The 16,892-nt window shown below is 45.1% G+C and overlaps 2 protein-coding genes across 2 annotated transcripts; both read left to right on the top strand.

The window, feature by feature from the left end:
• The first annotated feature begins 1,397 nt into the window (after positions 1-1,397).
• Positions 1,398-4,272, top strand: LOC125024216 (cytochrome P450 1B1-like). Its single transcript, XM_047611952.1, has one exon. It carries the CDS (start codon positions 1,604-1,606, stop codon positions 3,179-3,181), a length of 1,578 nt encoding a protein of 525 aa, XP_047467908.1. The 5' UTR covers positions 1,398-1,603; the 3' UTR covers positions 3,182-4,272.
• Positions 4,273-5,244: 972 nt separating this feature from the next.
• LOC125023787 (cytochrome P450 1B1-like) lies at positions 5,245-7,858 on the top strand. The gene has a single exon (XM_047611300.1). The coding sequence runs from the start codon at positions 5,536-5,538 to the stop codon at positions 7,108-7,110; it is 1,575 nt and encodes a 524-aa protein (XP_047467256.1). The 5' UTR covers positions 5,245-5,535; the 3' UTR covers positions 7,111-7,858.
• Positions 7,859-16,892: the final 9,034 nt, after the last annotated feature.

The following is a 16,892-nucleotide window of genomic DNA, read 5'->3' as shown; positions in this document are numbered from 1 at the left end:
CCTTTGAATGGGTCAGAATATCTCACAGTTAACGGGATTAAATAATCTCTAATGATGTGTGAGAAAATCTGCGGAAAACAAGAAAAAAAGAGTGGAGTACTGTCATGGCTAGGTCTCATGTTTTGCTTTTGAAATCACTCCTAGATGTAAAACCTTAAGTTTGTTGCGCTGCGATTGTAACTCCGAAGTCTGATTTATTCAGTTTACTTGTTGGAGCAAACAAAAGGAACATGTTGTAGCAGATTGATATTTCATGGCTTTTCCACACTGGACTGAACTCTTGTGTAAACTTAATATTTTGCCACCTTCATATTCTAAGAGAGAAAGAATGTAGAGCCTATACGTGTGTTGTAATCTGCTATCTGAAGTGTGATTTTTCTCCTTTTTAAATTCATATGCGCAAGGGTGATATTTCATGCACTTTTATAACAGTTCATTCTGAAGAACTTATCAAAAAAGAAAACCATCCGTTTGGATTCGTTTTGAGACTGGTGCGCAGCTTTCTCTCAACTTGGCAGTGTTTTTAAATCTGCAAGTGTGTGTGTGTCTGTTTACGTTCTTGTGTGGGAGAAGGCGGTATCTATTGTGTCTATTGTTTTTTTAAGCACTTCGGGCTGCATCTTTTGTATGAAAAGTGCTCTATAAATAAAGTTTGATTGATTGATTGATTGAACTTCATCACTGAGAGGAAATGATGGCAAACTAACAAAATCATCCTTTGCTGTGAAACCGCAGGACGTATTGGACAAAGAAACACATGGGGGGATGCAGTAAACTAACAACTCTCACTTTTACAATTAACGAATTATAGACAGCGCATATTCAAGCGCGTCATTGCCGGACCGTTGCTGCGCACATGTGATTCATTTCAGCAACTTCACTGACGGAGAATGTGTTAAATTAATCTCAGTCATGCGCACGATGTTATCAGTAATTAACCGAAAAACATAAATGAAACCAGATGCACGTTAATGAAAAACAAATTACAGTTAAATTATTGTTTGTTTGTTTTCCGCCCAAAACGCACCAGCTGGGTCTGCCGCAAACAGGAATAAAAATCACGTCAAAAAGAAACACCTCAAAAGATGCAAATTTTCCAAGTCCTCCGATCATTTAAAAAAAAAAAAAAAAAGCGACTCCTTCTCAACCGGTCACCAGTTGCTGTGACTTTTTTTTTATTTTTAAATTTTTTACCGTGACGATGCTCGCTCACGTTGTCCCTCGACGCCCTCATGTGCGCGCTTCCAAGAGCGACCGGCAGCAAGGAGAGATAATGTAGTGGGGTCTGCAGGGCTACCACAATGGGAGGAGTATGAAAGTTATCCCGAGCCCTGCCCACCAACTGCAAAACATATAAGACGCTGCAGTGAAGCAAAAAGCAGACACTTATAACTGGATGAAAAGCTTGACTAATGATAAAAAAATAAAACTTTGCCATCATAATGACCTCAGTGGCATTTGAATAACATATCTATCTCAACAGCTATGGATAGCCAATAGATTTAATATCAGATTTGATCTTTCCAAGTACTGAACCACTCAAAAGAGTGTTGATTTTTTTTTTTTTTTTCATTTTTGAGGAACAAGTGTGAAGCTTGTCACGATGGTCTTGGACAATGAAATTGGTGTGAAGAGCAATAGCATCATCAAGGAATGGAGTGGACAGGTCCATCCTGCTCTGGTCGCCTCCTTTGTTTTCCTCTTCTGTCTGGAAGCCTGTCTGTGGGTCCGGAGCCTCAGGCACAAGAGAAGGCTGCCGGGACCCTTTGCCTGGCCCGTGGTGGGCAATGCCATGCAGCTGGGCCAGATGCCTCACATCACCTTCGCCAAGCTGGCCAAAAAATACGGCAACGTGTACCAGATACGACTGGGCTGCAGTGACGTTGTGGTCCTGAATGGAGACAAAGCGATACGTCAGGCCCTGATACAGCACAGCACAGAGTTTGCAGGCAGACCAAACTTTGTCTCTTTCCAGATGGTCTCTGGGGGCAGGAGTGTGACATTCACTAATTACAGCAAGCAGTGGAAAGCACACAGGAAAATTGCCCAGTCGAGCCTCAGAGCATTTTCCTCTGCAAACAGTCAGACCAAAAAAAACTTTGAGCAGCACGTCACGGCCGAGGCCATGGAGCTGGTGCAGGTATTTTTGCATCGGAGCGCTGGCGGGCGTTTTTTTGAGCCTGCTCACGAATTCACGATAGCTGCTGCGAATATCATGTGTGCTCTTTGCTTTGGGATGAGGTACGGACACAATGACCTAGAGTTCAGGACCTTGTTAAAAAGAATACAGAAGTTTGGCGAGACAGTGGGAGCAGGTAGCTTGGTAGATGTCATGCCCTGGCTTCAGTCCTTCCCCAACCCGGTCCGCAGTGTCTATGAAGACTTCAAAAACCTCAACGAGCAGTTCTTCGGCTTTGTGAAAGACAAAGTGGCACAGCACAGAGTGTCTTTCAATCCTGAAGTGACCCGGGACATGAGTGACGCAATCATCAACGTGATTGAGCATGGAGAAGACAGTGGACTCACCAAAGAGTTTGTTGAAGCCACTGTCACAGATCTGATTGGTGCAGGTCAAGATACAATGTCAACTGTCATGCAGTGGATCATCCTGCTCCTGGTCAAATACCCAGACTTGCAAGCCAAACTGCAGGAGCTCATAGACAAAGTAGTGGGCAAGGACAGACTGCCGTCAATTGAGGACAGGAGCAGCCTGGCATACCTGGACTCCTTCATCTACGAGACCATGCGCTTCACCAGCTTCGTCCCAGTCACCATCCCGCACTCCACCACCTCAGACGTCACCATCGACGGTCTCCACATCCCCAAAGACACGGTGGTCTTCATCAACCAGTGGTCCGTCAACCACGACCCTCTGAAGTGGAAGGACCCGCACAAGTTCGACCCCTCACGCTTCCTCGACGAAAACGGGGCCCTCGACAAAGACAAAATAAACAATGTGATGATTTTCTCAACAGGTAAAAGACGCTGCATCGGTAACCAGATCGCAAAGGTGCAGGTGTTCTTATTCACAGCGGTCTTGCTGCACCAGTGCAGCTTTGAGAGCAACCCCTCTGAGCCCCTCAGTCTTGACTGCTCCTACGGGCTCGTGCTGAAGCCCCTTACATTTAGTGTCAGCACCAAGCTCAGGGGAAAGCTGCTTGGCTTAGTCTCCCCAGCATGAATAGCATGCCCCTATAATGTGACTCAAGGAGAAAAAAATACAAAAAAAACAAACAAAAAAAACATTTCTACCAATGACATTTGACAGTGAGTATCAGTACGGCTGCACTAAATAGCACTAAGAGTTTCGTATTTAACAAGGATATTTAATAAATACGTTAGCATGGTCTGTGTTTGAATTATTGTTGGTCCAGGGCTGAGAATATGATTTCATAAATGTTGGCTGCGAGTAAAAAGCAAGCTTGTGGGAAAGTATTACATTTCTGCTTCACAAAATACTCCATACTTGATCCAATTTTGTACGTTATGTTAAGAAATGTGCTCGTTTTACATCCACTATTGAGCATATATATATATATATATACGGTGTATGTGCAGAAATTAGCTACAAACTTAAACTATTATAAGTGTATATGAAATAGTTGTGAATGTTGTTACGTCACTTGATGACTTGCTGTTCTCAATTGTAATGTGTAAAAATGTATTTAACCTTTGCCAGATAAAGCAGCAGTTACAAAATGTTTTATTTCAGTTTTTGCATTTCAGGTATAACAGTAAATTTATTTAAATTTAGCCGGTCACACTATCTACTGTACTCAGCATAGGATTACAACAAGCGGGGAGCATCCGTCACGTTTCAGAGGATGAGGAAGGGAGGTTCCTGTGGTCCGTGGGCGCTTCACAAACTTCATGTATCCAGGGTTCAGTTTTACTGTACAAGCACTGCAGCTACCCATGCCAAATACACGCCTCACCACTACAACAAAACACATGTGCGGCGAATTTCTTTCACTCGTGAGGCATTCTTACAAACATGTTTGTTTACAGTAACTTGTTCAAAGCTAGGTGGATGTCACTGCACTCTCTCTAAGCCTCTGTATTCAGGAACTAATATTGTAACGCCCAAGGGATGTGCTTTCTCTGTCTGTGTTAGGGAAGATAAAATGGACCTTGAATGTTAAAGCATTCATTCTGTGATTTCTGCTCTGACACTCAAGGCCCACTGAGGTTTTTTTTTTTTTTTTATATATATATAATGGAAAATAAAAATAAGCTGTATCTGAAATGAATAAAGTGAATTGTCAATGTTCAGTGTGAGCAGTTTAATTGTCAAATTTGGCCCCGAGCGGATCTAGGTGTATATTTCCGGATTTATCAGTCTTTAGCCAGCGCACTGTCGGATAAACAGTGTGACTTTGCACATTGTTTAGATGTTTGTCTTTTCTCATTGTTCCATAAATAGAAACCTCTGGAATATTTGACTTGTGGCTGAGCATTGCTAAAACACAAGCTGATGCTTTTTTAAGTTCTCCCTTTGTTGCACAAGCACCCACACGAGCAGATTTATAGCTTATAAAGTCCTCTGCTCTGAGCTCTGTTTAAAAATATTTTTGATGAAGCTACAACATCGCAGACGTTGCTTAAAGGTTTATTATTGCAACGATAACAATATACATAGGGAACATTTTACGGAGCATTAGGAATCGTATCTGTTTGAAAGTTCAAATCCACAGCTTGCACAGTGTTATCCCAGAGCCTTTTCCCCCCGCATGGTTATAATAAACAGCTTGGCTGTAAATAACAAAAAAAACCCAAAACAAATCATGATTAAAATGGCACTGAAAAGTCCATAAGAAAGTGCAAACAGCAACACACCTCATTGTTCATTACTCACCATGTATACAGCCACTTTAAAATGCCATCAAGTTTTAAAATAAAATTCAACTGTGATTAATTAATATTAGATTTTTATTTTATTTTTTTTACATGCATCTTTCATGCCACACGTGGTATGCGGAGTTGTTTATCTTTTAAATGTGTCGCTCTAATCTCTAACATTTTTTGGCAGCGAAACTGTAAATCTGTAGTTCTTGGCAGCGTGGCAGATTAAGTAGCTGCTCTCCTTTTCCGTCATCATCCTACAAGGGACGCTGCTGGAAGGAGGCCTGAGTGGGAATAGGACTAAGGTCTGCAGGCTGTGGTCAAAATGGGAGGGGAGAGATAATAAAAAACCTGAGTCGCTGTCCCCTCCCACCATAGAGATACATATAAGTGAAGTGTTAAGGCTTGAATCTGCATTCCTCTAAAGTGGTCATCTGAAGACGTGCCGCACCACTGCTAACCGCTCAACCTGATCAAGCCCTCTCACCGGCTTCTAAGGGAGGAAGAAGCTGCAGCATGTAGGCACTGCTTGGAGACCTTTTTTGACTATTGAAATTATAAAAGAGAACCAGAGGACATATTTTTTTTACATATTTAAGGACATATTAAAAGGAAACACTTGAAATGGTTTCCTATTTTAAGTGAAAACTGCATTTGACACGGTGAACGACAGACAAACTACAGGATAAAATAATGGCTCAAATGGATCCAGAGTTTAATGTGAAGAGCAGCAGCATCATCAAGGAATGGAGTGGACAGGTCCATCCTGCTCTGGTCGCCTCCTTTGTTTTCCTCTTCTTTCTGGAAGCCTGTCTGTGGGTCCGGAGCCTCAGGCACAAGAGAAGGCTGCCGGGACCCTTTGCCTGGCCCGTGGTGGGCAATGCCCTGCAGCTGGGCCAGATGCCTCACATCACCTTCGCCAAGCTTGCCAAAAAATATGGCGACGTGTACCAGATACGACTGGGCTGCAGTGACGTGGTTGTCCTGAACGGAGAGAAAGCGATACGTCAGGCCCTGATACAGCACAGCACAGAGTTTGCAGGCAGACCAAACTTTGTCTCTTTTCAGTCCGTCTCAGGAGGGAAAAGCATGACTTTCACGAATTACAGCAAACAGTGGAGGATGCACAGGAAAATTGCTCAAACAACCATCAGGGCATTCTCATCTGCCAACAGTCAAACCAAAAAATCTTTCGAGCAGCAAATCGTGGCAGAAGCCACAGAGCTAGTTGAGAATATCCTTCAACTCAGTGCTCAGGGCCAGTATTTCAATCCTGCTCATGAGCTGACAGTAGCTGCCGCTAACGTGATTTGTGCCTTGTGCTTTGGAAAACGTTATGGACACGACGACGTTGAGTTTAGAGCCTTGCTGCACAGGATAGATCAGTTTGGACAGACAGTAGGGGCTGGCAGCCTGGTAGATGTGATGCCGTGGCTCCAGTCTTTCCCCAATCCAGTCCGCAATGTCTTCAAGAATTTCAAATACTTGAATCAAGAATTCTTTGTCTTTGTCAAGAGCAAAGTGGAGGAGCACAGAGAGACCTTTGATCCAAAGGTAACAAGAGATATGAGCGACGCCATCCTTGGCGTCATCAACCAGGATGACAGCGGCATCGAGCTCAACCAAGGCCACACTGAGGCGATGGTGTCAGATCTGATCGGCGCAGGTCTGGACACTGTCTCCACTGCCCTGCACTGGATTGTCCTGCTGTTGGCTAAGCACACTGACATTCAAACCAAACTGCAGGAGCTCATTGACAAGGTGGTGGGGCCAAACAGGCTGCCGTCACTTGAGGACAGGAGCAGCCTGACATACCTGGACGCCTTCATCTACGAGACCATGCGCTTCACCAGCTTCGTCCCACTCACCATCCCGCACTCCACCACCTCCGACGTCACCATCGACGGCCTCCACATCCCCAAAGACACGGTGGTCTTCATCAACCAGTGGTCCGTCAACCATGACCCGGTCGTGTGGAAGGACCCGCACATCTTTGACCCCTCGCGTTTCATAGATGAACGCGGCTCCCTAGACAAGGATCTCACCAACAATGTTATGATCTTCTCAGCAGGGAAGAGAAGATGTATCGGAGACCAGATTGCCAAAGTTGAGGTATTCTTGTTCTCTGCAATCCTAATCCACCAATGTAGCTTTGAAAAATGCCCAAATGAGGACTTCTCTTTAAACTCCTCTTATGGTTTAACACTGAAGCCTTTAGATTACAAAATCACAGTCAAACCCAGGAGGGAATTGCTTAAAAAAGAGTAAAAAGCCTCAATGTTAAGAATAACAAGGTGTGTACAAAAATCAAGCATTCACGTCTCGTATCACAATGAGTCTCACAAGCTTTAATTAATAACAGAAATGCAAAGCTTCATCACTTCTTTCTGAAATTGCGACCAGACTGTTGTTCCTCTCAGAATCAAAAATATCAGTGTAAGCATTTAACATGAGCCCATTGTACATGGCACCAGCAAGACAGACTAAATATAGAACGTAATAAAAGCTTTGATGCGGTTCCTCGAAAACCACAGTCCACAGTAAACCTTAAGTGTGTATTGTTATTTAAGTGAGGGTATTTAGTGGGTGTCGCGTTGAGTTGCAATATAATCTGGTGGCGACGAACAAAGTCTTGAGAACCATGTGCCAGCTGTGTGGTCTCAACTTCACAATTACTCACATTTATCTCTGTATATACTGTACAATTTCATGTTGGTGCTTAAATACAAATACAGCACACAAGTCATGTACATCCATACTCTCCATACTAAATGAAGCATAATACCAATGTATTCTGATACCTACTCATGTAACATGTTTAAAAGCCACTCATTTTATTGCTGGTTATCCTGTCTTCTTCATTTAGTACATATAATGCATCCCTGTGCAACATGATTTTGGCGTACCACATTGTTTAAGTAATAAGCCGTAGCCTAGAATTGTTAAGTTGTGCTGTCATTATGAAAACAATCCGGTGTGGTGCAGTCTGTGCTCTGTAATAAACTATTTCAACCGACTTGTATGTGATTCCGTGATGTGTGTTCGCAGCAGTCGAGGCGTTGAGGATCACGGGGGCAGGAGAGGTCAAAAAAGGCAAAAACAGATTGTGCTGTCTGGCCTCAGTGTTGTTGTAAAAAATTGATAAAGGGCCCGCATGCAGGAAGTGACTTAGTAAGTCGGTACGCTGAGCAGCAACAAGCTGCGCCCATCAATATTTAACGTGGGCCGCACTGTACTTTCGACTGGTGTGAACAAACAAGTCAGCGCTATCTCTCATTTTCCCAGACACTGACGTGCTTGTTCAGCTGACATCATTGGTTGCAATTTTGGCTTGAGGGATCAGGCAAAAATCCCCTCCAAACTATTTCACTTGAGTACTTGCTTAACGTACAGTGCGGTTTAATACTCTTTAAGTTAACCAAAAATATTTAAGTCAAAGGCGGATTTCTGTGATTTTAAGCTTGATTTTAAGCTTGAGACTCAGCTAGTTAAAACTGCTTGCTCAGTCATTTTTTTTCTGCAGGCGTTTTCTCATATTTCTCTGTTTTCTGAATGAAGGACTTAAACTCAGTACTGTTTCCTCCACTGTCTGCAAGTTGTCAGATCGCCACGAAAAATTGCTCCGAGGCAATGATTGCCAACCGTCTTTCACGACGGCCCAATGCTGTTTACTGACTCCCAGCCTGACATGAACCGCGTGTGTTTGCAGTGATTTCTGACAAGCTGATTAAGCTTTTCATTATTTTCTTTCTTGCCTGCGTGCCAGGATTTAAAGTGACAGTCGCAAGAGTTTTGTATCTATTCCAATAAACGCCAGCGGCCCTCTTAAAAGTTTTCCTCTTGACTTCCTTATTTTAAGAAAACCAGAACCACCCCATGCTCAACATTTACCCTTGCTGTAAGTACGGTACATAAATATTAGTTTAAGTGCAGGTTAGCAGCCTATAATTTTTTATCCCTCTCCCTTTTATCTCCCCTTCCTCGTCCCGTGGGAGCCCGGCCTCAGCGAGTCTACCTGCGTACTTGCAGAAGCAGCACTGTGGCTAAACTTGTTTTCACTTAGGTTAATACGGAGCAGGCCCGAAGACATTCTGTACTGTTACGGGCTCCGTTTCCCCCTCCATCTCTCTTCTTCGCTCCGACACCGCAAGGACCCCAGAGGAAGGAATGGGCCGCCTGACCTCCCCCGTTTCCATCACTGCTTCCCAAAACATCCATGAAATGCGTCCAGCTGAAAGACTCCCTTTCACCCTGAGTCACCCTCGCTCCGCTAAGCACACCCCGCAGCCCGCGACCTGCCGAGTTTCACTCCTTAAAGGAAAACAAAAAACTGTACAGGCTGACAGTTTTTCGGCTCTGAGGTTACTCGCATTCTGCACGTACACAGAGCCACAGAGTGACCTCCCACAAGGTTCGCCTCGCTACGAGCAGATCCAGCTCGGCGCTCCGTCCAAAAAACCCTCTCTCCTCTCTGCTAGAGGTTTGACATGCAAATCACAGTCACTGTTTGGTAAATGTCACAGTGAGGTAAGATTACTTGGAGGCAAATAAAACCAGAAAATCTCCTGTCTTGCTCGCTGCCATCATCTGCTGAAACACAGCAGATCATTGTGTGCAAGGATTGGCTAGCGAAGGCCCTCTCCGTTCCTATGACGCCGTCCCCGACACCAGCGCATTGACCACAGCTACGCTCCCAATCCAAAACGCTGCGGACAATTGAAATGACTGTAATGTGCGTGCTACTCAAACTGACCCAGAGCATTAAACATCAGAGCAGATCATTAATCATGAAAGTAAGCCAGTAAATATTTTTCTTTGAATAACAAGAACAAATCGCCTGAGAGGGGGGAAAGAAGCTCAGGCGAAGCAACTATCAATCAACTTTTTCTTTTCTTTTTTTCCCCTCTGGACAAATGCGACATTTCCACTTAGCATATGTGATTGCAGAGAAATTCTCATCCTCACCTATTTCTAAGGTTTTAATCAAAAATCGTGCTGCCTGCCACGTCCCGATCTCTTTTAAAGATGATGATCTACGCATAACACACAGAAAATAAAGAAAAGATGGAGGGAAAAAAAAGAGTTTTCGTTGTTGATGTTTAGTTCATTAGCTCAAAAACGCTTCCATTCTTCAGACCCTCCCCTGGGAAATTAAGTCATAGACATAAACATTGAGCAGGACTTCTAATTATGTTCCAGTTGACATTATAATCAAGCAGTGTCACCCTAAAGCTTCGGCATCCAGCAAAGCCTTCGCAGTTAAATACGTCTCTGGCGAAGTCTAGTGACCCTGACTGTGTTTTTGGAACCGAGCCTCACGCAACCATCATAAAGACATGTGAAGTGACCCCTTTCAATAAACAATTACCCAGCTCATTATTATTGGGCGGGACAGGTTGTGCCTGCCGCTCCGTCCGTGCGAGGGCCGTGTTTTGGAGCGGTGGCAAGGAGAGGACCTTTGATACAAAATAACACGACGCGCCGTTCCATTAGCCGCATTTCTTTCCATAAAACAAAGAATCGTTTTCAGGAAGCGCAGGAGGAAGGGATCGGCGTAGGTCAGCACGAGAACGCGGCTAGCGTGTGGTTTTTTTTTTTTCGTTCGTGGATGGGAGTTCACATCGCGGTCTGACAGAGTCATTCATTTTAACTGTGTTTAAGTGGCCGGTTTTGTTTGGTATGGAAACCGAACAACCCTGTCTCCAAAGATTCATGTTAAACGGCTGCACCGGCTGCCAATGGAGGAGGCACTGTAACGTGATGTTAACATAGCAAAGTTAAATGTGAGCGGCGAGTGGGATGGAGGAGCATGCACCTTTCCTCCCGCGGTCTTCCATCACCGAGACAGGGAAGCTGAGGTCACGTCCAGATTTTTTTTTTTGCAGGAAGGTGACGCGGTTAAGAAAGCTCACTGGCTTCATGCTCACCTCTCACATTCTTCATTGTCTAAACAGCTGTAATTCCTTACTTTCTATTCTATTCCAGACCTGGCAGGATTTCACTCAAGCGAAATCTCTCTCCTTATTCGCCAAACCTAGAAAGCAAATTAGATTGCTGCGGCGCGTCTCCCGCAAATAGCTTGTGATCTCGTTTATCTGGTGGACCTTCGGGGTAGATAGCCGGTGCTCTCCTGTAGGTCCAGCACCTTCAAAAGGCCATCAGTCTCGCTCAGCGTCAGAGATAGCGGCGTCTGCTCCGACGATAACGAACCACTGGCACCACTGTTGTGCAACCCAGACTGGGACCTCTTCGAAAGACACATGCAAGTGTCTCTGAGCAGGGAGACATATCTGATTTGTTTTGAAAAGGGAGGAAATAAATCAGATTATTGCGCCGTGTATTTGTTCAAGTAACATGAGAGCTTTGGAAATGCCCGGCGGAGTGATATCCCATGCATGAGCGGGAGACAGACTCGAGGATGAATAGAAGACTTGCAGATAAGTGCTACTTGAAACCAGTTTAAAATGCAGTGACTTTGATGAATTTGGGTTTTCGAAGAGAACAAATGGCATTAGTTGGGAAAAATCATTCCGTAAAACTAAACACATTCTATTTCTCCCTGTGGCCAAACTTGAATTGCTGCCTTGGGGTTGTACGGATCCAGCAACTGGTCCAGTTTCAGTTTGCCTTCATTATCAGTGCAGACTCACGAATACTGAACGTGAAGTTATTCATTAAATCTGTTTTTTTTTTGTTTTTTTTTGGAGAACATTATCATATCACAGTGAAGTCGTCGTCACACAACACACGAGCTGCGGCAAAGTACGGTTTCGAGCCAGCTCTGAGAAAGTTGCTGCGTTCTCAATAGTGGGACGGGCTGACAAGGAGAAAAACCGATGCAAATGCAGACACAGAGGCGTTAAGGCAAAAGAACATGGTTGACGGTGTCATAACGGTGTCATAGTGACTTTTAGAGCCACTCTGCTGCTCTTGGAATTAAAATAAAATAATTTTACACAGATTTGCTTTGCTAAATAGCAGCGGGGCATTTAGTGTATTGCACTGTTCATCCCGGCTCATCATCAAATTACACCTTCCAGACAAATTAGCATATTATCAAATTGGGAAAACATGACAACAAAGTCAACACTACACAATCCAAGAATGTGCCTCAACTCAAGGAATTACAAAAAAAAAAAAAAAAAAAAAAAAAAGAGCTATAGAGTGTTTGACATCCAATGCTCTCTAGACTTGGCCACTAACACCTTGTGTTCTCTGCTGGTTGCAACAGCTCAAAGCTCAAAAAAAAAAAAAAAAAAACTCTTGTATGTGTAAAACACTGCAAAACAGTGAGTTGACGTTTTACACATTTTTGTGCCAGTTACATGAAATATGTTGCGTTAATTAGCAAGTTGTATAAGTGCTGCAAGGCGGCTTCTGTTTCATTTGGACAGAGCCGGGCTGACTGCTTCCCAGTTTCCAACATGTACCATAAGCAAAGCTAACCTCATCTAATTCTTCACCGCAAAGTGAATTAGCGAATTTCGCAGAATGTCAGCCTTCCTGATTTAAGTGACCTTATTAAAACCAAGGCTGGTCTTCGACTTTTGTCTCGAATCCAGAAAAGACACCATGATTGTGACAGCAAAGCCGCAAACACAATAACTATCTGTTACAGAAAGGCGATGTTTTGATGTGGACACCTACACATTACGGGAAGGCCGCAAGATTTAAGGGTCTGGCGGCTGATGTTGAGTAATAGGACATGGCTCACAGTCATCAGTTCACCGCAGAGGATTTGGATGGGGTTGAGGTCAGGGGCTTTGCGCAGACAAGTCAAGCTCTTGTTCTGCTATGACAAACCTGGAACATCTTTGCGCTCATGGTTACTAGCGTTAGCACATCCGTGCATTTGAACAAGGGAATCGAGCCTAAAAGGGGCTCGATGAATGTGAAAGGGCGCACAAGAGTGTAATCTGAAGCTGGACAGGCTGAATCTGTGGTCTGAAACAGTGGCCTTTAATTGGCACTGGGTACTCACCTGAATAAACAATGAATATGTAATATCATATAATCATTTGTCCTGTTCCACAGACACAGACGAAGACGTTGTTTGTCCCTCAGGCCATGCCTTTTTATAACGCCTCCCTATGTCATGAAGCACCGAATTTCCCACGGGATAAATGAAGTATCTATGTATCTCTGTCCATCCACAGAAAAATAACAGCAGGGTCGGGCTGAAGCGTCTCCGTGTAATTGCCATTATTCACGGCGGAGATGGTGGCTGCAGAAAGAGTAATGACCCTCCATCTGTCATAATCAAAATGCTTTACGGTGTCTGTATCAGAAATCCTAGCCGTCGGACTGGGGGTTAAAACAACACTGCAACCATCTCCTTGGCAAAACATGTCACATGCTGCCGTGTCAAACAAGCTCCCCATAATTCAGCTCCGCTCTCCTTCCCTCCCTCGGCTTTCACGCCATCCCACTTCAAGCCCTGTTCTTGGCAGCGCTCGATGCCAGACCAAAACAATTTTGCAATTCGCTGTTTGAGATTCATTTTCAGTTGTTTTCACATTCTCCTTTTGTAGTGGGCTCCGATCGCCTGTCAAGAGTTTCGCCGAGCGGGCGAGGACGCGGGCACGGGCCGCTCGGGCTTGAACGGACGTCGCTGTAATGAGACTCGAAGCCCTCCTCTCTCGGAAGACGTGGGCTCGCCGACGGCGCAAGTTTGTTGCATTTCGGTTCACGCTAACGTAAATGGCGGTTTCACATGTGCTCACCTGAGGTGCCAATTTTGCGGGGATCCACTTGGCGGAAAAAGTGAAAATTTGCACTAGAAAAACAACTGAAGGCACATTTTAATTCAACATTCTGACATTTCTGAGAGCGCTGCTCCCGCTTAGACAAACAGCAATCCAGGGTTCAAGGCTCTTTGTTAAACGTCTGGTCAGAAACACTTTAGAAATACAGCGAGGCGTTGACGCCTTAGGAGTTCACAGAGCCATACAATATGTAGAGGCTTTCTAAGACAGTGTGTACCCTATGCTTTATTCATCACTCTTTAGCTTCATGACAGCACACGGCGTACCGCAGGGACACTTCAAAATGTGGTGGACCAAGAGAGAGGCCCGTTCTTAGAGTGCCGGGCTGAAAATTACTTAACTGTTCCTGCAGAGCGTAGCTGGGATCGGGAAATCAAGCATAACTTTTTCATCAGGGGCAAACAGATTCCAGTAATTTAATCAAGCATCTACAGTCAATTCCTAAGGGTCTCACGCACAGGTGTCACTAATATCTATCTAGACGAGCATCCAGCGATTCCTAGAAAACAGATGTCCACAGGATGTTACATGCGTGCGCGCCGCTGCCTGAGTTGCAGGACAGCGCATCCGGTGGCCGCCTGTGCATGGCTGCGAGCGGTAAACAGGCATCGCAGAGGGTGGAAGAGGCCGCTCGGGACGGAGCGAGAGGTGCCGGAAGGCGGCTTGAGCTGAAGTGGAGGTGCGGATCATAAGGGATAACGCGGCGGGGATGAAGGGCGCTTATGGAAATGCTAAGGCTAACACGAGGTTCCGGAGACACCATTTACTCAGCCTGCCAGCATTAGAGGACTTGGCGAGCTGCTCCCCTCCTCCTCCTCCTCCTCCTCCTCCTCAGGCGCAAGGAGCCATGTTCAATCCCGCAGAGGGAAAAACTGAGAGGACACAGAAGCCGATCGTGTTCAGACTGTTTATGCAGTGGCATCGTATCCACTCAGTGCTCCAGAGAGAAATTAATCTGAGATGTCAAAGTCAATATTTTAGAATTTGCAAAAAAACAGAAGGATTTTTCTGCGTGGAGAACAAATCGTCTCTAGATCCCACTTGAACGGATCTCGGTAAAAAATTCACTGGGCTGTAAAGCCACAAGAAGCGACCGACGACAACAGATATGTATTACCGCATTAAATCTTTGGGGGGTGACCTCATAGCGTTATGTAAGACGGCGGTGCCCGTGCCAGACCCCGAGACGGAGCGCAGGGGAGACATTCAGGTGCATGCAGCTGAGCACGCAGCCCTCTCCCTCGCTTGCCATACTTGGAAATAGTTGGTTTGAGAATGCTCAACTTGATTACTCCAGCAACAATCGCGAGCCAAGCTTTTTAAAGCTGCGGGGGTAATAAAATGTTTTTGAAATAAATTACAGCTTTCATGTTTGCAATAAAACAAAATAGGAATCTCAAACAATTCAACTAAGACTCTCTCCTGAATCACCACGGTAGTTCCCGGTGATTACGCAATCCGGCCCGGGCGCAGAAGGAGTTAACACATCTGCGGCGGGCTACCTCTGCGTGAACCACAGTGTCTGTGGGGTCTTTCAGACGGGGCTGCAGTTTAGCTTTCAGATACAATTACATGTTTGCGCAAATTGTACACATTTGCCCAAACTCTCAAACTTAAAAATCGCTGCGAGTTCTCTCGTGTTCGGGCTCTTTGCATCTACAAAAAAAAGTTTTTTCCAGTTGCATTCGTCTGTGAAGCGCCTTACGATGACTCAGAAGAAGGAACTTTGGTGTGATTGACGGCCAGTGACTCAAAACGCTGTGCACGCACACAGGTGGATTTGGTTCTGTCAACCGGCGCCTTTTCCCGTGACTCAGAGTGAGAGTGAGAGAAGTCCCATTACAGTAGGCAGAGCAAGGGGCGGACAAGACTAAGGATGTCACCTCTAATTCTCCCAAGTGGGATCACATAGCGGAGGAGAACCCATTAAGCAAGTCTGGACTTTGGATGACTCCCCAACAGCATTGGCTCCTCATCATACCCCTCTACTCCCTGCTTTCTCTGTTCCCTTTACTCCTCCCACGCACACTCCCACCCCCCGCCCGGCCCGGCCTGCCAGGAACTAAGATGTATAGGCCTCTGCAGAGAGCCGCCTCCAAGGTAGCACTTCGCTCAGCTGCCAGCAAAAATAAGACATTCTTTTCTCCCTCTCTCGCCGTCCCAGCAACAGTCCCCCCGCGTCACAGCGGTCCGAGACGTGCCAGGAGCCACGGCCAACAGCCAGACTCCGCTTTGGCCCCGCTCTCCCCCTCCGGTTCTGAGAGAAATTGACTTTGCCCGGGACTATTTATGTAGATACGGCGCTGCCAGTTTAAAGAACGAGTGTGTGCTCTCCGAGATAGGTTACTACGTACACACGGGAGCAGGCCGTTTGTTGCGTTTGTTGCTGTTAGGTTGGAAATTGTTAATTACATGGGCTGTGGAGTGCTTGGACCTGTTTGAGGACAGACGGAGCCAGCTCAGGATTGCAATGAAAAAACAAAAAGAATAACAAAAAAAACAAAAAGAAGAAGCAGATATCTAGAGCACAGAAGACAAGGGTAAAATAAATACGAGTATTTGCATGGGACCGCTCATGAGCACAAACTCAGTCGCAGCACTGAAGCTCTTACACTGAAATAACCTTAGCCTAAGCTTATTTATGACTCCATTCCAAACCCCTAATCCCCGAGCAACCACTTTTTAAATAATGACAAGACTAAATTTAGAGGACATTGTCTGTAGTCGTTTTGTTGGAAATTAAATGATTATAAGGATTTTAAAAGAACAAAAACAACACATTAATGTCATTACAGTTCCAAGAATCTGCTGTGAGGAGAACACTGGACTTCCTACAACCCCGATGGTTCATTGCTTTTCGTTTTTAATGGTCTTAACAACCAGGAATAACCTATAATTAGTTCAGCATCATGTCTTTTAATGTCTGCAACTTTTACAGTGAGGGAGTTTCTAGTAAAAGATCTGAAAGCGCTTACTTAGTTGACAACTTCTGTGCGGCCTGGGCAAAACCATGGAGGAAATCGGTACCAGCTAGCGGACATGTACGAGTGTTTGACATCTGTCTTTGTACTTGCGGCAGGTCAGCGATACGGGGGCAGACCAAGTCAGAATGTACTGGGACGTGACTGTTCCCTGACGTAATGGATACATCTGCATTTCAGGTCCAGCGCAAACATGTGGACATTTGAGTGCAAAGGGACGGCTGACTGCGTCCTCCCGAGCGGACCAGCTGAGAAAACACTCGTCGCTACACACTTGAACAACATAAAGTTCCGTCTTTCGCGT

The sequence above is a fragment of the Mugil cephalus genome, chromosome 17 (genome assembly GCF_022458985.1).
Source record: "Mugil cephalus isolate CIBA_MC_2020 chromosome 17, CIBA_Mcephalus_1.1, whole genome shotgun sequence".
In the NCBI taxonomy this organism is placed as follows: domain Eukaryota; kingdom Metazoa; phylum Chordata; class Actinopteri; order Mugiliformes; family Mugilidae; genus Mugil; species Mugil cephalus.
The sequence above is the reverse complement of the archived record's forward strand: the minus strand, read 5'-3'. Positions and strand labels throughout refer to the sequence as shown.

Coding starts and splice junctions, on each gene's coding strand:
- LOC125024216 (XM_047611952.1), top strand. CDS start 1,604: ATGGTCTTGGACAATGAAATTGGTGTGAAGAGCAATAGCATCATCAAG.
- LOC125023787 (XM_047611300.1), top strand. CDS start 5,536: ATGGCTCAAATGGATCCAGAGTTTAATGTGAAGAGCAGCAGCATCATC.